The sequence below is a fragment of the Musa acuminata genome, chromosome BXJ2-10 (genome assembly GCF_036884655.1).
Source record: "Musa acuminata AAA Group cultivar baxijiao chromosome BXJ2-10, Cavendish_Baxijiao_AAA, whole genome shotgun sequence".
Lineage (NCBI taxonomy): Eukaryota > Viridiplantae > Streptophyta > Magnoliopsida > Zingiberales > Musaceae > Musa > Musa acuminata.
In genome coordinates this window covers 29,696,220-29,713,221 of record NC_088347.1, presented here as the reverse complement: position 1 = coordinate 29,713,221, position 17,002 = coordinate 29,696,220, and the positions used below count along the sequence as shown (strand labels likewise).

General features: G+C 37.5%; 1 protein-coding gene and 1 long non-coding RNA gene across 16 annotated transcripts; both read left to right on the top strand.

Moving 5' to 3' along the window:
• The first annotated feature begins 7 nt into the window (after window positions 1-7).
• Window positions 8-2,802, top strand: LOC135624875 (uncharacterized). Of its 4 annotated transcripts, none has more exons than XR_010491817.1 (5): window positions 8-964; window positions 1,306-1,380; window positions 1,940-2,045; window positions 2,142-2,289; window positions 2,494-2,802. It is a non-coding gene; the product is annotated as an uncharacterized LOC135624875 (long non-coding RNA). The 4 variants fall into 4 exon arrangements; XR_010491815.1 differs by having other exon boundaries at window positions 1,849-2,045; XR_010491816.1 differs by having other exon boundaries at window positions 8-1,380.
• Window positions 2,803-4,293: 1,491 nt separating this feature from the next.
• On the top strand, window positions 4,294-15,945 carry LOC135625025 (protein MEI2-like 4). 12 transcript variants are annotated; one of them, XM_065129228.1, is made up of 15 exons: window positions 4,294-4,711; window positions 5,100-5,164; window positions 5,238-5,345; window positions 6,312-6,653; window positions 6,882-7,318; window positions 7,431-7,589; window positions 8,834-8,950; window positions 9,065-9,216; window positions 11,034-11,128; window positions 11,248-11,685; window positions 11,929-12,580; window positions 12,669-12,753; window positions 12,850-12,918; window positions 13,225-13,404; window positions 15,273-15,945. In XM_065129228.1, exons 4-15 carry the CDS (start codon window positions 6,326-6,328, stop codon window positions 15,432-15,434), a joined length of 2,874 nt encoding a protein of 957 aa, XP_064985300.1. In that variant the 5' UTR covers window positions 4,294-4,711; window positions 5,100-5,164; window positions 5,238-5,345; window positions 6,312-6,325; the 3' UTR covers window positions 15,435-15,945. The 12 variants fall into 12 exon arrangements, with proteins under 12 accessions (XP_064985300.1, XP_064985299.1, XP_064985298.1 ...); XM_065129227.1 differs by having other exon boundaries at window positions 4,294-4,809; XM_065129226.1 differs by having other exon boundaries at window positions 4,294-4,828.
• The last annotated feature ends 1,057 nt before the right edge of the window (window positions 15,946-17,002 follow it).

The following is a 17,002-nucleotide window of genomic DNA, read 5'->3' as shown; positions in this document are numbered from 1 at the left end:
TTTGGTTTTAGCACTGTGATCAGGTATCGACATATTCTGTGACGTCTGTCATTTTGTAAAGGTTGTTGTTTGAAAGACTTGATTTTCATGCATGAAGATATAACTTTTATGCCTTATCCAATGACTTTTCATGTGACTTGGCAGACTATCATTTCTGCTTTTGGTTTGTGAAGTGAGGTTTGATTCAGCATTTGATGTCTGTCAAGCTGAAGTGGGTGTTCCTTGGGATGCCCAGTGCTCTTGCCTTTCCAAATATCTTGTATTTTGTTTTTGTTCATCTTTAGACGACAAATCATCCTTGAGGTAGTCTTTTCTATTACGTTTGTGCAATTGTTTTATAGAAGCAGCTGATATCTTGATTTGACATAGAAGCATCTGGCGTGGGGCTTGCAAGCTCATAGACTTGTAGTAGTGATTGAGATGTATCTGGTTGATCAAGCTATTGGATTTGTGGATAAATGTGAATTGGATTGGGACATTGTGGAGAAAGGTTGGTTGCACATGTAGATAGATGGGTGGATGTGATGTGGCAGTCAAAAAAAAAAAAGGAAAAAAGAACTGTGTGGTGAGATGATGTGATTGTTATATTTGAGCTGTTTGGTGGCTATTATTCAGTTGTCCTTCATGCCCAATTCTTCAAAGAAAACCTTGACCCTCATTCTTAATACAACTACTGTGGCAGTCTCATGTCATATGCTTTTTTAGGTTTATACCATTGTATATGTAATTCTTTAGCCTTTGCTTGGTACATATGATTCTTAATCCAGAGGTCACAATATGAGACTCATTCCTTGCTTTTGCTTTCATTTGAATCATAACATTTATATTTCCTTGGAACTAAACTCTACTGTGGCATTCCTTAATTTTAATTCTTCATATAACTAATATTTGCTTCAATAATTACAGCATGCTTTGACTTTGTTGACCTGTAGGTAACCAAGCAGCAGATCTGGAGAAAGAAAAGGTTATCAATGATTGCTTCATTATTGTCTTTTTAAATCATGCATTTGTGGCTCTTAACATGTCATGCACATAGATAGCTCTTTATAACAGGGTATTTAATTTTGATAGCAATTGTTAAGACTTTTTTGTTTTAGGAGTACAATTGCAAAGGCTTCACATCAACTAATTAATTGGTATTTTTGGTGCTCTCTCTCCCTCTATCTTTCTAATTTTTGAAGATTCACATCAATTAACTATTGTTGGTACTCTCTCACACACAGACACACATGCACTAAATAATGCGACTGACTTTGATTTGAATCATATAGTTGGATCTGAATTCCTCTTTCATTTTTCCTGTAGGACTACTACATCTGTGTAATTGGATAAAATGGAGACACGTGATCTTGTACTTGAGTTTCATGGAGCACAAAGAAGGTAAGGAACCCTCATGCCGCCTTTAAGTGATGCTTTGACAACTCCATGCCATCCACGTGCACTCTCATTAGCATTCACCTGCAGAGGAACATAACATATTCCACGAGTAAACATAATATAACGGGTGCTATGAATCGAGCTACCATCTGAACTACTCTGGGCAACAGCTTTGTGGTTATGAGGTTGTCAGTCTTCAAATATTAATTATATCACATTGTATGAATCTCTACGTATAGGTATAAAATATCTAAGCCTAGGAAAATATTTTATCCTGCATGCAGTGAATAGGTCCATATATGCTATCACAGCGCCCGTTTGGCTGTTTGAGATGAATAAAACAGTAACTCTTCTTCATCATGGAATTTGTTAATTTTGTACCAAATCTTTTAAATAGCTTCTGTGGAAAGATGTAGTGGTGAAAAATGTGATAGTAATTGCTAGCTACTAATTCTATTTATCTTTGAACAGGGAACTCTGTAAATTTCTCGAGGAGCTTCGTACTGTTTAACCGCAGTGGAAGATGGGACGATCTAATTGCTTGTTGCTTGTTGCTTGTTAGGGACCAGCAGCATAAATTTCAGAGATGACCTTCTATTGGATGCAAATGGTACCACCCACCTGCTCGAGGTATGACAAAACCAGTCTACAATTGCACCAGTATGCAGGTATGTCATCTACAGCTTAAATTCCTGCATAATTAATGTGACATAAGCCTCAAATTTGAATTCAAAGAGCTACTCTTTATCAGTCCTTTCTCTCAGACTCTGGTGCAGGTATCAGGAATCATGTAGTAAAACTAAAGGCAGAAAGAGCCGACGTTGGATCCCAGCACATGTTTCATGCTTCCTCGTTTTAGGGCTGCACGACGTTCCCGGACCACCCAGAGGTGACGAGGATAACGAAAAGAAGGTATAATTTTTTATATTACCGGCCTACTCTGGCTCCTATTTTTTAAAGACAACTAATTAATAACCGAAATAAGAAGAAGGTAAAGAAAGTTTAGTCCATTGTGAAGGACACTAACAAACAAAAAAAAAAGAAGTAATTTACCAAATCTGATCCAGAAAAATATGATAATATAATCCTTTTGCCGTTTTCTACCATATAAAGCAGACCGGGAGGCGCTACAAGACAAAGGGCCGGGCTGAGCTTTAAGCGAAACCCGATGCGGGCACCCACTGGTGCACCCATCACTCGCGCACCGAAGCCCTCCAAATCATTTCCCGTCGCTTATTTAAACGCGGCTGAGCCAGGAAACGGGAAAGGGGGTCACCCGGTGCACCACCCACGAGGCGAGCGTGTCATCTGATCTTTTTCTTTTGCATACAGCCCGGAGAAAGAAAAAGCAATGTCTTTATCTGCTTTGTTATATTCCGGCTTATTCTGGCGTGGTATTATGAAATAGGCGCCTCAGGTTTTACACGGAGATGCTAATTGATCGATCATTATATCATAAAAAATATACAGGACTATGAAATTTAATTTCTTAAGCACATGAGATAATATGAGAGAGCAAAAAAAAAAAAAAGGTTCATTGCAACAAAGCGATACGGGAGATGTGAGGAGGTGAGCGAACGAGATTTGTTGATTGAAGTGGAGACGGATGACGGAAATGGGTAGGTCCCTCCATCTCTACTTATCTGTCCTTCGTCAGACACTGTACAGCTTTTTTTCTTTCTTTTTTCTTTTTTCGGGTGCTTTAGCAGGGAAATATTCACTTGTGCTGATATTTATTTTTGTGGGAACAAGTAATTACTATGGGTTGGAGAAATTGTTACGACTAAACAGAACAGATTCATAAATTAATTTGCAAAAATTATTTTGGAAACCAATCAGTAACATCGTCGATGTTTACAGATATTTTCTATACTATTCATATATATTGTCAATATTTGTGGAGATTATAGTAATGTCATATTCGTTGATCCACATAACGACAAGATTTTATCCACACACCTATAAACTAGTAAGTGGTTGATATGTTTTCGTACATCGTATTTAAGACTCATACATTGCATGCTTTCTTCCATAATGGTTGAAATAATTAATTTATTATTCTTAGTACTACAAATAATTCAAGTTGCACTGTTTGCAATCCATGGCACGATAAATATGTGATCATATGAGACAGTGGGAATAATTACGATTAGTTTGCTTAGGTATCATTACATGTAGCGCATATCAACGATACGTGCAGCAGCGCCAATGCAACTAAACTCTTAACCCAACATAATAGAATTGAGATTTGATCTGGTCCCTTCGTCCCCCATCGGACGGCGGTAGCGAGTCAGAGTTATGGCTTCCGCCGTTACAGCTTGTTGCCTCCCGTCCCTATCACGCTCACGCTACCTTCTCGAGATTCTTTGTACCGTCACGAACAGAAAGCAGACTTCCATCTCGTCGTGGCTACATCGAGAAGGACTAACGTGCGGGACCCGCGACAAGGAGAATCCACCGCCGTTTTTGATACAGACAGCGTAGGATTTGGGGTTTCTGGATCCGCTGAGAGAGCGGGGGTTTTAATTAGCGGTCGACCAGCTTTCGCAGGGAAAAACAGGAAACAGCCTACTTATGTCCCGCAGCGAAGTGCCACATCGAATGTTCGATCATTGAAATGACACTTATGCTCTCTTACGATACCCAAAATTTTCGTTTTGGGCTCAGGATGATGCACGTACCACGGCCCCGTTGAAGGGTAAGTTAGTAATCTGACTGCAACAGTTGCTGGAGGCGGTAGACGCGCCGATCCGACCCACCCCCGCGACCTAAGGCGACGCCGTTAGGACCGTAACGGCGCGCCGTCTCCGCTTCCGTCTCATTCTTCGCCGTTTACCCCCTTAATCTCCGCCCCGCCCCCACCAATCTCTCTCTCTCTGCCCCTGAGGCCTTAAATACCAAACTTTCTACGTCTCTCTCATTCTTCCATCTCGTGTTCATCTCCCTTCGCCGGCCGGAGGAAGAGGCGGATCGCTGTAAATTCCGGCGTCAGCCCGCCTTAAGCCGCCAAGATCCCCGCGGAGGCACCCACTTCGGGGGATCATCTCGAATTCATACGAAGACAAGATAGTACTTTTTTATTCGGTAGCGGCTGGCGGGACGTGGCGTGGCGCTCTTGCTTGCGTTAGAGGGGAAAAGGAGAGGGCGGAGGGGAGATGGGTGGGCATCGGAAGGGTTGGATGCTCCCGCACGGCACGGATGCCGAGGTGATCCCTTAGGGGATTCTCCTTGGCCACCGCCTCTTTGCCTTGTGCAGGGCGGTCGTTGCCTTTAATTTCTGCTCCGCCCTAGCTCTCTTTGTGCCGGTCGGCGGCGGCTCTTGGTGAGCGAGAAGGTAAGGCGGGGTGATCCGGTGAGGAACCTTCTTGTCAACCTCGTTTTGTCGGTTCTTTGATGGAATTCTGATGTTCGTCTGCGATCTGCTTGGAATTGGTGAGGATCTTGACTCGAGGTACTTAATCTGGGTTTATCTGTGTCTTTCGATTTCTGTTCATCTCATGCGTTTTCTCTGAGTTCTCTTTGCCTCATCGGTTGTTGGCATTTGGTTTGCTAAGATGATCTCGCTCATCTTTTGTCCTTAAAAACATTAATTTTGGTTTGGGATCTTCTCAGCGGGAAAAAGATTTGTAATTTTTTCTTTGTTTTTTGAATCTCGAGAACATCGGCTATTTGTATGTTGGAATTTACTTTCTTTTGTTTTCTTTTCCTTTCTGGCTTGATAGGGGTCAATCCTTTATCTGGAGAATTTTAAGGAGAGGGCCCTCCAACCGAGGGCATGGGGAATAAGGTAGGGCCATGTGAGGGACATCCGACCTTCTAAATTTTGAACTTAGCTCGCGTCTTTTGGTTCGGAGCTGCAGGATGCCAATTAAAAACATGGATCAGAAGCGGCTATCTCCATTCAGCTTGCACTCTGAGACATGATATTTCTTTTTCTCTGAGAAGCCGCACGTCGTGTTGCTGCTGAGGTAGCAACCGCCTCTCTATTTTTCCTTTTGGTTTTTGAGAATTACTGAAGCTTCAAACGCACATAATTGAACACTGTCTTCACAAGGACTTAAGCCTAAAACCTTTTCGAGATAAAAAGGGATCCGACCACTCGTTCAAGGCGATTTTGGTCACAATTGCCTTAGTTTTGGCCTATGATGAGTTCTCTTCTGCACATTAAGAAACTCACCAATTTATCAGGAATCAAGTCATTTATTGCTTTTAGTGTCGTCTCGTTGTTTAATTTTTTAATTCATTGTTACGACGAGGTTTTTGAGAAAAAAAATGGTGGGGCTCCTTCAGTTCGCATCAAAGAATTGTTCTGGTTTTTTCTCCTTCCAAATATTTAGTTTGGCAAGGACTTCCATGCATGAATCATGTTTAGTGTTTGGCTTTGAAACTAATATATTTTCATTGCATCCTTGTCCAATAGAGCTCTATATATTGTTGTGTTTCCAAACATCTATTTATTACTATAAGATCTCTATCTTAATCATCTCATTGATTGAGACAGGAGGGTTTAACCCATCACGTCAGTTTCTATTAGCATGGCCAACTTCCGATTGCTTGGAACTCTTTCCAAGCATGCCTAACATTCTGCCAACTGCTAACCATTTTAAGAGATTTCTACACTTATCAATCTCCATGTTCAGTGTTTAGCATGAACATTTTGAGGGGTCCTTTAGATGAGTTTTGGGTTTTTGGACTGACCAAATAGTTCTACTTGAAGCCAGCATTCATATCATACTTTCTCTATCATTCGGGTTGGATAAATGTATGCTGGCCTGATATCTTCTATGTATTTGCCAGATAAAATCAGAGTGTATTGTCTATATCTTAGTAAACTGGTTCTAGATGCTGTTCAACTGTAGTCCATTGTTTTATTTGTTTCTACTATTGAACTATAGCAGATATGTAATATGTGCATTCCAATTTATCTTCTGCAGAGGGAATACAAGTAATGTCTGGGGTTAAGTCTGTTTCTTCTTCTCCATTTGATGAGCTTCATAAGACTGGAGCAAACTCCACACGGTGGTTAGGACTTCCACAGCCTTGCATTCTCAAGGACCAGAAGACTGAATCTAGTCTTGAACATTGTCTGGTCGGGCCACAAAGGATGACCAGCATATCTACCATGGCCAGAGTTGCTGACCATGTTTCTAGATCCCAATCTGATCGGTTGGTTGTACCTCCTTTGTTTAGCAAGGGAAACTTAATGGATCGTAGTGAACCACACCATGAAAATGGACTTTTCTCAAGCTCTTTGTCAGATATATTCGACAGAAAATGTTTGTTTTCCTCCTATGTTTTATACTTTGATACTTTATTTAGATAATGCTGCTAGCTAGATATCTGAGTTCTTCTGAGATTAATGCAGTTTTCTGTTTGAATAATTTCCTGGAGTAAAGTTCCAGAAATTACATGTTAAAATATCCTATATTTTCTCATAAAACTTTTTTGCAGGTTACCTTTTGTTTTGGATTGATTATGCTTATTATTGTTGAATTCCCTGGCAGTGAGATTGTCTTCAAGCATTGTTCCCTTGGATCAGTCTATTAATTCAGTTAACTCGAACTCTGGTGAAGATGAGCCTTTTGAATCCATGGAGGAAATTGAAGCTCAAACTATTGGGAATCTCCTTCCTGATGATGATGATGACTTGGTGTCTGGTGTGATTGACAATATTGGATATATTGGTCGACCCAGCAATGGGAATGATATTGATGATGACATATTTTACAGTGGTGGTGGTATGGAACTGGAATCTGATGATAGTATCAATGTCAACAGAACATCTGAATCTGTTTGGGGAGGGACATCTAATGGTCAACAAGAAGAACCAAATGGCCCATTTGCTGGTGAACACCCATACGGTGAACATCCTTCTAGAACACTTTTTGTTAGAAATATCAACAGCAATGTTGAGGATGGAGAACTGCGGGCTTTGTTTGAGGTGCGTTTTTACTCAATCTGATTCTTCATTCTTGGTAATTCTTTGATTTAGTGGTTTTGAGAGTGTCCATAGATTTCTTAATATCTGATTCTAATCTTCTTGATCTCTTCAGCAATATGGGGACATCCGCATGCTCTACACCACTTGTAAACATCGTGGTTTTGTTATGATATCTTACTATGACATAAGGGCAGCACGAAATGCAATGCGAGCACTTCAAAACAAGCCATTGAGGCGTCGGAAACTGGATATTCACTTCTCTATTCCAAAGGTAACAATTTCATGACTTGTCTTTTAAATGGTAATGGCGTTGCAGTTCATTACAGGTTCTAGGACTACGTTGATCCTCTAACCAGCCCTTTCAGATTATTTTTTAATATCTCCTGCTCTCTTATTTTTTATGAGGTCTTTTGAAAACTAATATGAACCAATTGATGGTTAGAAAAACGTTGAGAACCTGATTGTTTGAATGTACAATAGTACCAAATGGAGATGTGATATAATTTGTATAACCTATCACCTATTTTATTGAGGAAACCTTCAAAAGTAAGTCATGAATAATAGAAATCATCAATTGTGATTGTCCTCATACTTATGCAAGTATAGTTCATACACTGGACTGTACTTCCTGGTCCATGGTTAACCTAACATAATCTGGAATAAAATCCGAATTGGTCTACTGCAAACCACTTTTGTGTCGATGTATGAAGCATATGAAGCTAAATGAGCCTATCTTCATTGTCTGGCTTCTTTATCAGTTGCTCAAGATTTTTGGCAATGACCTTGGGTGAATTTAGCTGAGATGGATCTGAACCAGCATAGACATGCAATCAACTAATTCACATGCCTCATAAACACCAGAGGTCCAAATTGGTTTCCCTTTTGCAATCTATGATGGTGCTTCTGCTGGTATAAAAGTTGAGCTTAAGGCTAAGTAACAGTTCAACAAATTGTGTGTAAATAACATAACATATCTGTACTCAATTGTGCAAAGGGTTTGGTTATGATCAGTTGTAAGGTAATCTCCATTCTGAACCTAACTGGATCTATGTCCACCATTCAGCAAATAAAAAATTTATATCGTATATGACTGTATATTTTATATGGACACATTTATTAAAAAATATAGATTGCACATATTTAATTATAATTTTGTACAGACTTTATATTTTATATAAATGGACAAATAATGATGTCACTGTAAGTAATGTTGATTCTAACAGGATCTCAATTCTTATTTGGTGGTGAAACTGAGAATTTTATTTTCTTTTTCTTCAACTTCACTCAGGGAAAATGGAAAAAGTCCTGTTCTTATTATCATGATATTTCTTGTCATCTTTACACTGTCATTTTATTGCTTGCCAAGAATGTTATTGTGAAGGTCCAACCATACTAAGAACTTCACATACCTCTTGCAAGGCAGGGATGCACCTTTATTTCAGCTATTTCCTATGACATCTGTAAATGCCTATGAATTACAAATTTTCTTGTAGTGACATACATATGTGATATTAGGACAATCCTTCGGATAAGGATATGAATCAGGGTACTCTTGTGGTATTCAACCTTGATTCCTCTGTTACAAGAGATGATCTCCGTCAGATATTTGGTATCTATGGTGAGATCAAGGAGGTGATGTAGCTCTTGTGCTCTCATAATGTCATGGCTTTCGTACTAATCTCAAGTTTTTTTCTTTATGTAATGGTAAAGTTGATATTAATGTTAATCTTGAATTTGATCTTATAGATACGTGAAACTCCACACAAACATCATCACAAATTCATCGAATTTTATGATGTTAGAGCCGCTGAAGCTGCTCTTCGTGCCCTAAATAGGAGTGATATTGCTGGCAAGAAAATTAAGCTTGAGCCTAGCCGTGCTGGAGGTGCAAGACAGTGGTACTATACAAACAAACTCACTTTTGCTCCCACATTTCTAGATATGTAACTGTAGCAAACTTAGCCTCTGAATATTTTTCTTTAGTTGATGATGTTTGGAAATAACATGGAAATGGTTATTTATAACTCCATTTAATTTCCTGCAGTATTTTTGTCTTAATTTGTAATTTTGTATTATCATTGTTATTAATGTTGTTAAGTAGAATCGGGTTGAACATTATCTTTATTTTTCACTTTTGAGCTTTAAATAGTCATTCTTTTAAGTTCTTTTTTATGTTGTGTCAGCAACTCAGCTCTGATTCATGTGATTGCAACCGTTGTTGATTAATTTGAATTACTAGAAACTTGGTGTTTGATCTAGGTTATGTCATTTTCTTGAATTGTATGTGTATGTTTATATTTGAAGTTCATCAAATTTTTAAATGTGAATCCATCTTTTTCGTTGGTCTTCCTTTTATAGACTACTCTAGGATTCAATTGAGCTTTCATGATCAAGGGTCGGCCGATAAGCCTACTAATGAATAGTGTTTTACCCTTCTGAAGCTTATATTCTTTTCAAGAGAAGATTATATCAACACCATTGTGCAGGATTGAGGAAGCAATTTATAATAGACTGGCATTTTGATCATTATTAGAACACATTATATTATACAGCATGTAAAAATTATTGAAGTTACGACTTTAATTGCCTATGACATGAATATCACGGGACATCAAGGGTCCAATCACTGATCAATCTACAAAAAAAAAGGGCTCACATCTCTGAAGGTTAGGGAGCTCCTTTCGAATCTATGTATTGGTAGTGCATATAAGATGGCAGAGGTAGCCTGTCTGTAGACCTTTTTCCATGTCAACCCAGTGTAGGAAAACATACAATGGTCAGATGACGACAATGATATTAGCCATTACATCAAAGAATTTGGAGGACAAAATGCACTTAGTCATGGTCGTTAGTTAAATAAACTCGCAAAAATCGCTAGAGTTTTTGTTTGATGTAAGCATAGTTTATATTGCCAATTATTAGAACTTATTTTTGAATATATTAGCATAATTTTGGAGAGAAAATTTATACTGAAGCTTCAGGCAAATTATCTTCTCTTACAATTTAACATATCTTATTTTCTAAATTATGTTTTTTTCTCTGCATAACTATTAAATTTAGATCACTTCTATTATTCTCCTTTTCAATAGTAACAATAAATTATCTTTTTTTTTTCATTATTTGTGTTCATCTACAGTTAATCTCTTATTTTTCATAGGAAATTAGTCTTTAACAGTTTGTTGTAGTTAGCTTTCTAAATGATAATTTCTTTCTAAGGCTTCTAATAATTATTGATCTAGAAGAACATATCAATATTTTTAAAATGGTATTTGAATAGTTGTCTAGTTACTTCTGGATTCCCTAGTGATAAATTCTGGCTCTCCTTGTGTAGTTATATTTATTTATGTTGGCATCTTAGATAAGATCCCAGTGATTCAAGTTCAGAGTTGTGTGTTTCTCAGGGCATATAATATTTTTTATTTACTAAAAAATAGGGCCAATATTTGAGGAATTCGAATTTTTATTCTGTGATATTGTCAGTATTCTGTATTGCTTTCACAATAGGAGCCACATATATCTACTATAGGTATTTGATTCTAAATGTGCTTCTCTCATGGACATTTCCCTAGAAAGATTATGCTTTATTACTATTGGCGGAACCTGAGGGTTGAAGACAGCACAAATTGTATTGTCATGGCTTATCCTACTAAAATTTGATGTTTGAATTTATATCTCTCTTTGGCTTATTAATCAGTGACAAATATTTCTTTACCAGCAGCTTGATGCAACAGTTATCTCCGGAATTGGTGCAGGAAGAATTAACTGGATGCTGGCAGGGAAGCCCTAAGAACTCTCTCCCTGGGTGCTTTGGTATGATATTTGTGAGTTTTTCATTTCAAGGGACATGCTGCTAGTTGTGCCTTGTATTTCTCATGTCAGGTTATGCTTTTGACCTATGAAGGTGACCTAATGCATGCCAAAATTTTCAGGTTTATCCTCTCTGGGAACAATAATACCCAACAGTCTTGAAAATGGAGCTATCCAGGGTTTAAACTCGGCGGTTCGGGCACCATTTACCCCACTTATGGGGGCCACATTCCATGGAATCTCATCTAGTGTGCCACAGAATTTATCTCCCCCTGTAAAGATTACATCTATCAGTGATCATACCAATCAAGCCACTCATGCTGATGTCAACCATTCAATGGGCCAGATGAATTTTGGATTTCAAGGCATTGCTGGTTTCCATCCTCACTCCGTTTCAGAATATCACAATGGAGTAACTAATTTTTTTCCTTACATCTCAAATACTATGTCACCCGTGGGTATTGGTGTCATCTCTAGACCGTCTGAAGGAATTGATAAAAGGCGACTACACAAATTAGGCTCTGGTAGCTTTGAGGGGCATTCTTTTGATCCTAATGAAGGTACCAAGTCGAACTGAGTTTCATGTGGTCAAATTACTGTTATTCACATTTATATATGGTCATTACCTTTTTTCAAAGTTGGAAATAGCTTATGGTAACTAATGGTGCGTCATACTTTCTTGATATTCTGATGACATATAGTGAATGCTGGTAGTTTTGAGATTTGTGATTTTTTTTTTTTTTGAGATCCATTTCCCTTTATTGTTTGCTTGGTAATGAGCTAATTCATTCAATTAATTTCAGCTTTTGGTGTCTCCTCAAATGGAAGCTGTCCTCTTCATGGGCATCAGCATGTTTGGAATGATACAAATGCATACCACCAAAAAACCCCTAGCACAATGTTATGGTCAAATTCTCCATTTATAAGCAATATTCCAGCTCACCACCCATCTCAGATTCATGGAATTCCTAGAGCACATTCTCATACGCTAAACACAGTTCTTCCATTACACCATCATGTTGGTTCAGCACCTTCAGTCGATCCATCACTTTGGAATAGGAGGCCTGCCTATTCTGGGGATTCCATTAAACCTCCTGCTTTTCATCCTGCATCTCTTGGAAGTATGGGGCTTTCTACGATTTCTCAGTTGAAATCACTAGAACTTGCTTCTTGTAACATCTTTTCTCACTCTGGTGGTAACTGTCTGGACCCTTGTATTTCTCCCGCACATGTTGGAATTGCCTCACCGCAGCAAAGGGGTCAGATGTTCCATGGAAGGAATCCAGTTGTCCACATGCCTGCTTCATTTGATGGTCCTGACCGGATCAAGAACCGACGAAATGACACAAATACTAATCAGTGTGATAATAAAAAGCAGTATGAACTTGACATTGAAAGCATTATATGCGGTGAAGATTCTCGAACAACACTAATGATAAAAAACATCCCCAACAAGTATGTTGAATTCTTCCCTTTATCTGCGTTTTCTTTCTTTTTGGCTGTGGATGAAACATATTTACTTGTTACCAATTGATTTATATAGGTATACATCTAAGATGCTGTTGGCTGCTATTGATGAAAACCATCGAGGAACTTATGACTTTATTTATTTACCAATTGATTTCAAGGTACAATAGCATCTTTTATATGACTCCCTGTTGCTGTGTATATTAGCCTCCACCATTGATCAACTAATGGAATATGTTCACCCTTCTATTTTTCAGAACAAATGCAATGTTGGTTATGCGTTTATAAACATGATCAATCCTCAGCATATTATTTGGTTCTATCAGGTTTGTTTCTTCTCATGGATTAAGCCACTGAAGAAATAGGTTGGACTATCCATTAAATATAAGTATAATACTTATTATACATCTTTAACATGTTCAAGATGCTTCCATCAGTTAGCTTTTTCACCCAAGTTCTTACCTACTTATTGGTAAGGTATTAAATTGTCTTTTGAGGGAACTATCTGGAATCATCTTTTATCTGTGTACTTTTGCTTCCTTGAATCATCATTCTGTTTATTTAGTGTTGCATGAGAAACTCATTTTCCAAATTTTAAGTTGTGAGTTGCTAAAATGTTGGATCTTCTGCAGTCATTTAATGGTAAGAAGTGGGAGAAGTTTAACAGCGAAAAGGTGGCATCACTTGCATATGCCAGAATACAAGGGAAAATGGCTCTTATTGCTCATTTCCAGAACTCAAGTCTGATGAATGAAGATAAGCGTTGTCGTCCTATCCTCTTCCATACAGATGGTCCTAATGCTGGGGATCAGGTATGAAGCATCAATGCACTATTATTTTCATCATACAGATTTCTCTCTTATCCTGTGTCGTTGATTGCTGGTGGTTTATCCTGAAATTTTATTGGTGGGTTGTGTTGACAAAAAATTGGCATGATTAACAAAATATGTTTATTTTATTTTATTTTTTCGTTTAATAATTACATAACATTTGTGCGACAGACACATACAATATTTTTATTTTTTTTCGTTTAATAATTACATAACATATTTAATTTTCTTTTTTCGAACCCCTGACTGTTTGACTGCATAGTAACCAGCAGAATGTCTCTTCAAAGACATTACTAACAAAATATGTTGACCACATTGTCCCTTCCATTGTCATAATCTTTTGCTATAGCAGAACTAACATACTTTGACTTTCATTCTATTATATATGGCTCAACAATCCAACATGTTGTCTTTCTGCCAGAGTTGGTTCTTGAGCAGTGTTAGGGCCAAGATTTCACTCAAGGGTAGCAACAAAATCTATTTGAGGACAATAAGTGCAGATCTCAACCATAGTCTGAGACCTTCTTGTTCGATTGTATTTGCATAAAAAATTAGGTGAATGAAACTTCTGATTAAATAAAGTATATAAATACTCATCAATGAGAAGACAAGTATTTAACAAAATGATAAAAACAAATGAGTTCTCCAGCGAACTCAGGAATAGAATATTATTGACTTGTCACATATAATAGTATGTGACTTAACCATAAGCATGTCACATATAATAGTAACCTACTTGACCAACTCAACTTATAAACTTGTATCAATCACTAGTAACCTTTTCAAATTATGAGATACATCCTGCAAAATCGTCAGCTCCTTCCTCTGCTAGACAGTTTTGTTCTTTCTACCAATGTAATTGAGCAAGAGCCATAAGGACAGTCACTTATATGGCAAACTCTTGGTAATTTGATAGAGTTCCATCTAATTATTAGCAAAAATAATAGATGCCTTTATTTTATGATGGTCTAATATGCTCCAGATTCCAGACATGCTCAAATGAAGCTGAAGCCACAATTATTTAAGTTAGACAATTACTCTTTATTGAAAAGTTAAATGGAACTATAAGCTGATATTTAATAATTAAAAATTTAAAACAACAGTTTAGCAATGGCAGTATCATCCTTCCTCTTCTAATCATATTAATTGTGAAGATCTGAAAAAAACTTGTACTCAGGAATGAACTTCCGTTAATAATGTGCTCTGTTGTTGTCTGTGCTTCTTAAGAACTCCATCTAGTTTGCGATCTATAATGATAATTTTCTGTCAATATATTTCTCTATTTAGATGCTCTAATCATCATGCATCGTAACTAAAATGTCCATATAGGACATTAGTATACTGCATACTATCCCCATAATTTGAGCAAAGTCATTTTAAAACTCTATATGGAGAAAACAGAAAACTAAAAGAGGGACAAGGAACTTTAGATTGAAAATTAAGGGGGTAAAACATCATTGGTTTTCATATAAAAACTGGAAAACCAGGGAAGAGGAAGGGTCTGGCCATTTTTCTTTATCATGTTTGTATCTTCGGATGTCTAATATCAGGGCAAACTCATTTAGTTGGTTCCTACCTATGAACCATATTGAAGTATACTGAACAACTTATAAGCTATCTCAGCCTCGTAGCAAGCATTATAACCAGTATCCTTCTGATGCTGCTTGATAAACACATTTAATGTTGGAAAATCCGAAAATACATCTACCTTCTAAGTCATATACTCCATGTTATGTGTATTAAAGAAGAGTTCATGCTGCAGGCCTGAATATGTCATATTATGCCTGGTCAGTCTTTTGTATTGCAGTTTCTCGGTATGGTATTTTTATGTGTTTGGATTTTTATTGTAGGAGCCCTTCCCTGTGGGCACCAGTATCAGGTCAAGGTCGGGCAACTCGAGGACTGTCAGCGGTGGCGAAGAGAACCATCAGGGATGTCTGTCCACCTCCACAAATGGAGAAGCTTCTTGGGTTGTGAGTGCTGCTCCAGGATCTACAAAGGATTCAGAGTGACCCAAGCCACCTATGCTAGGTGGTACTGACTGAGTCCAAACTTGAAACACAATCTGGTTTCTCTCTCTCTCTCTCTCTCTCTCTTTATATATATATATATTGTTGACTAGTGTCTAGCAATTACTCCTGCAATATGGTGGGTTGTGGTTGCCCTTGGATTCTATTTTGGAGTGCGATACCGAGGAAGGGGCTTCCAATTTTCTTGTGTTATCAGTGGAAGTCAAATTGTGAAAGGAGCTGTGAGGGCCTCAAGATTTTGAACTGCCGTCGGAGGGAAATAACAATGTACAGAGATTTCAAGAGGACTTTTGCGGTTTCGGAAGACCTCCATATTTCCTCTCTTTTCTGTTTTTGCTTGTTGAGTCCAAAGCCCATTATTTGTACAGGGTTCTGCTAAATTTTTTGGAGCTGTGTTGTGAGTGTTGAGATCTATCCCCGGCACCTTGTCTGTTATATCATTGTACATGTCTATATATCATGAATTTTGAAGTGTTCTGAATCTTTTTGATCTTGTTGTTTGTTGCAATTTATTCTTTCTTTTCTAACTTGTATTTGACGTGCCTTACATAATTTGATAATGCTTCAGTTTTTATTGTTTATAGTATCTGAGAAAGTTAGCTTAATATTTTTATCGTTTGTGGATATGAGTTTTAGCAGATAGGCTATCAGCACCTTAATCGATTACTTTGTATTTTTGGTGGAACCGGATTTGGCGGAGATAACAGCTTGGTGTTATTGTTGTTAATTATTCTTAATTATTTACACTTAAGTATAACTTGAATATTTTATAAATAAAATATGTTAGATGAGATTTTGAATCCTTAATTTTTCATAAATGAGTCCGGTGTCAAATATTTTGTGTTAAAATAAATCAAACGAGGTTATGACTTTTAATCCTTTGGGACTGCTACGCTTTTATGTATTAAAATAATCTCCTGCTTTGCAGAACATATACACACATCTTTTGGGACAGCTGCGGTTGCTCTAATAGGAGTGAGTGTTTACGAAGCTATGTCGAGTCAATCTACAAACAATTTCATGCCAGAGGACAGCTGAAGTGGTCATCCAAGAAAAGGTAAAAGAAATAGTTACAACATCCTCATGAAGGATTACTTCTTAAGATCCCAATCCCAATCCTCATGAAGTTAGTAGTACATTCATAAAAATAATAAGCAGTTCATTTAGTAGGGTGAAAATTTCTACCCAAAAAGAAGGAAAAAAGTTCACAAGGAGTGCTGTTTTGTGCTTCAACCTTTCGAAATTTCGCATTTGCATCATCAGTCTTTAGATCACAAGTAGCCTAGAAAACGTGTCTTCTTTAGTTGTGTATATAAGATGATATTATAAGAGGAATATGTGATAATTGTTTTATGTAAGAGAGAAACTTTGTGCTATGTGGTTGACTAGTTTATAGATTTAGGATAGATACCCATTCGTATAAGTTAATGCTTCTTTGTTCGACCAAAAACTATTAGTATTATGTATTATTAGTAAAGGCTTCATCGTACGTTTAGTCATCATCTATTACTCTCGGGTCAGATGGTGCCACGTGCACGGCTCGGGCCGGG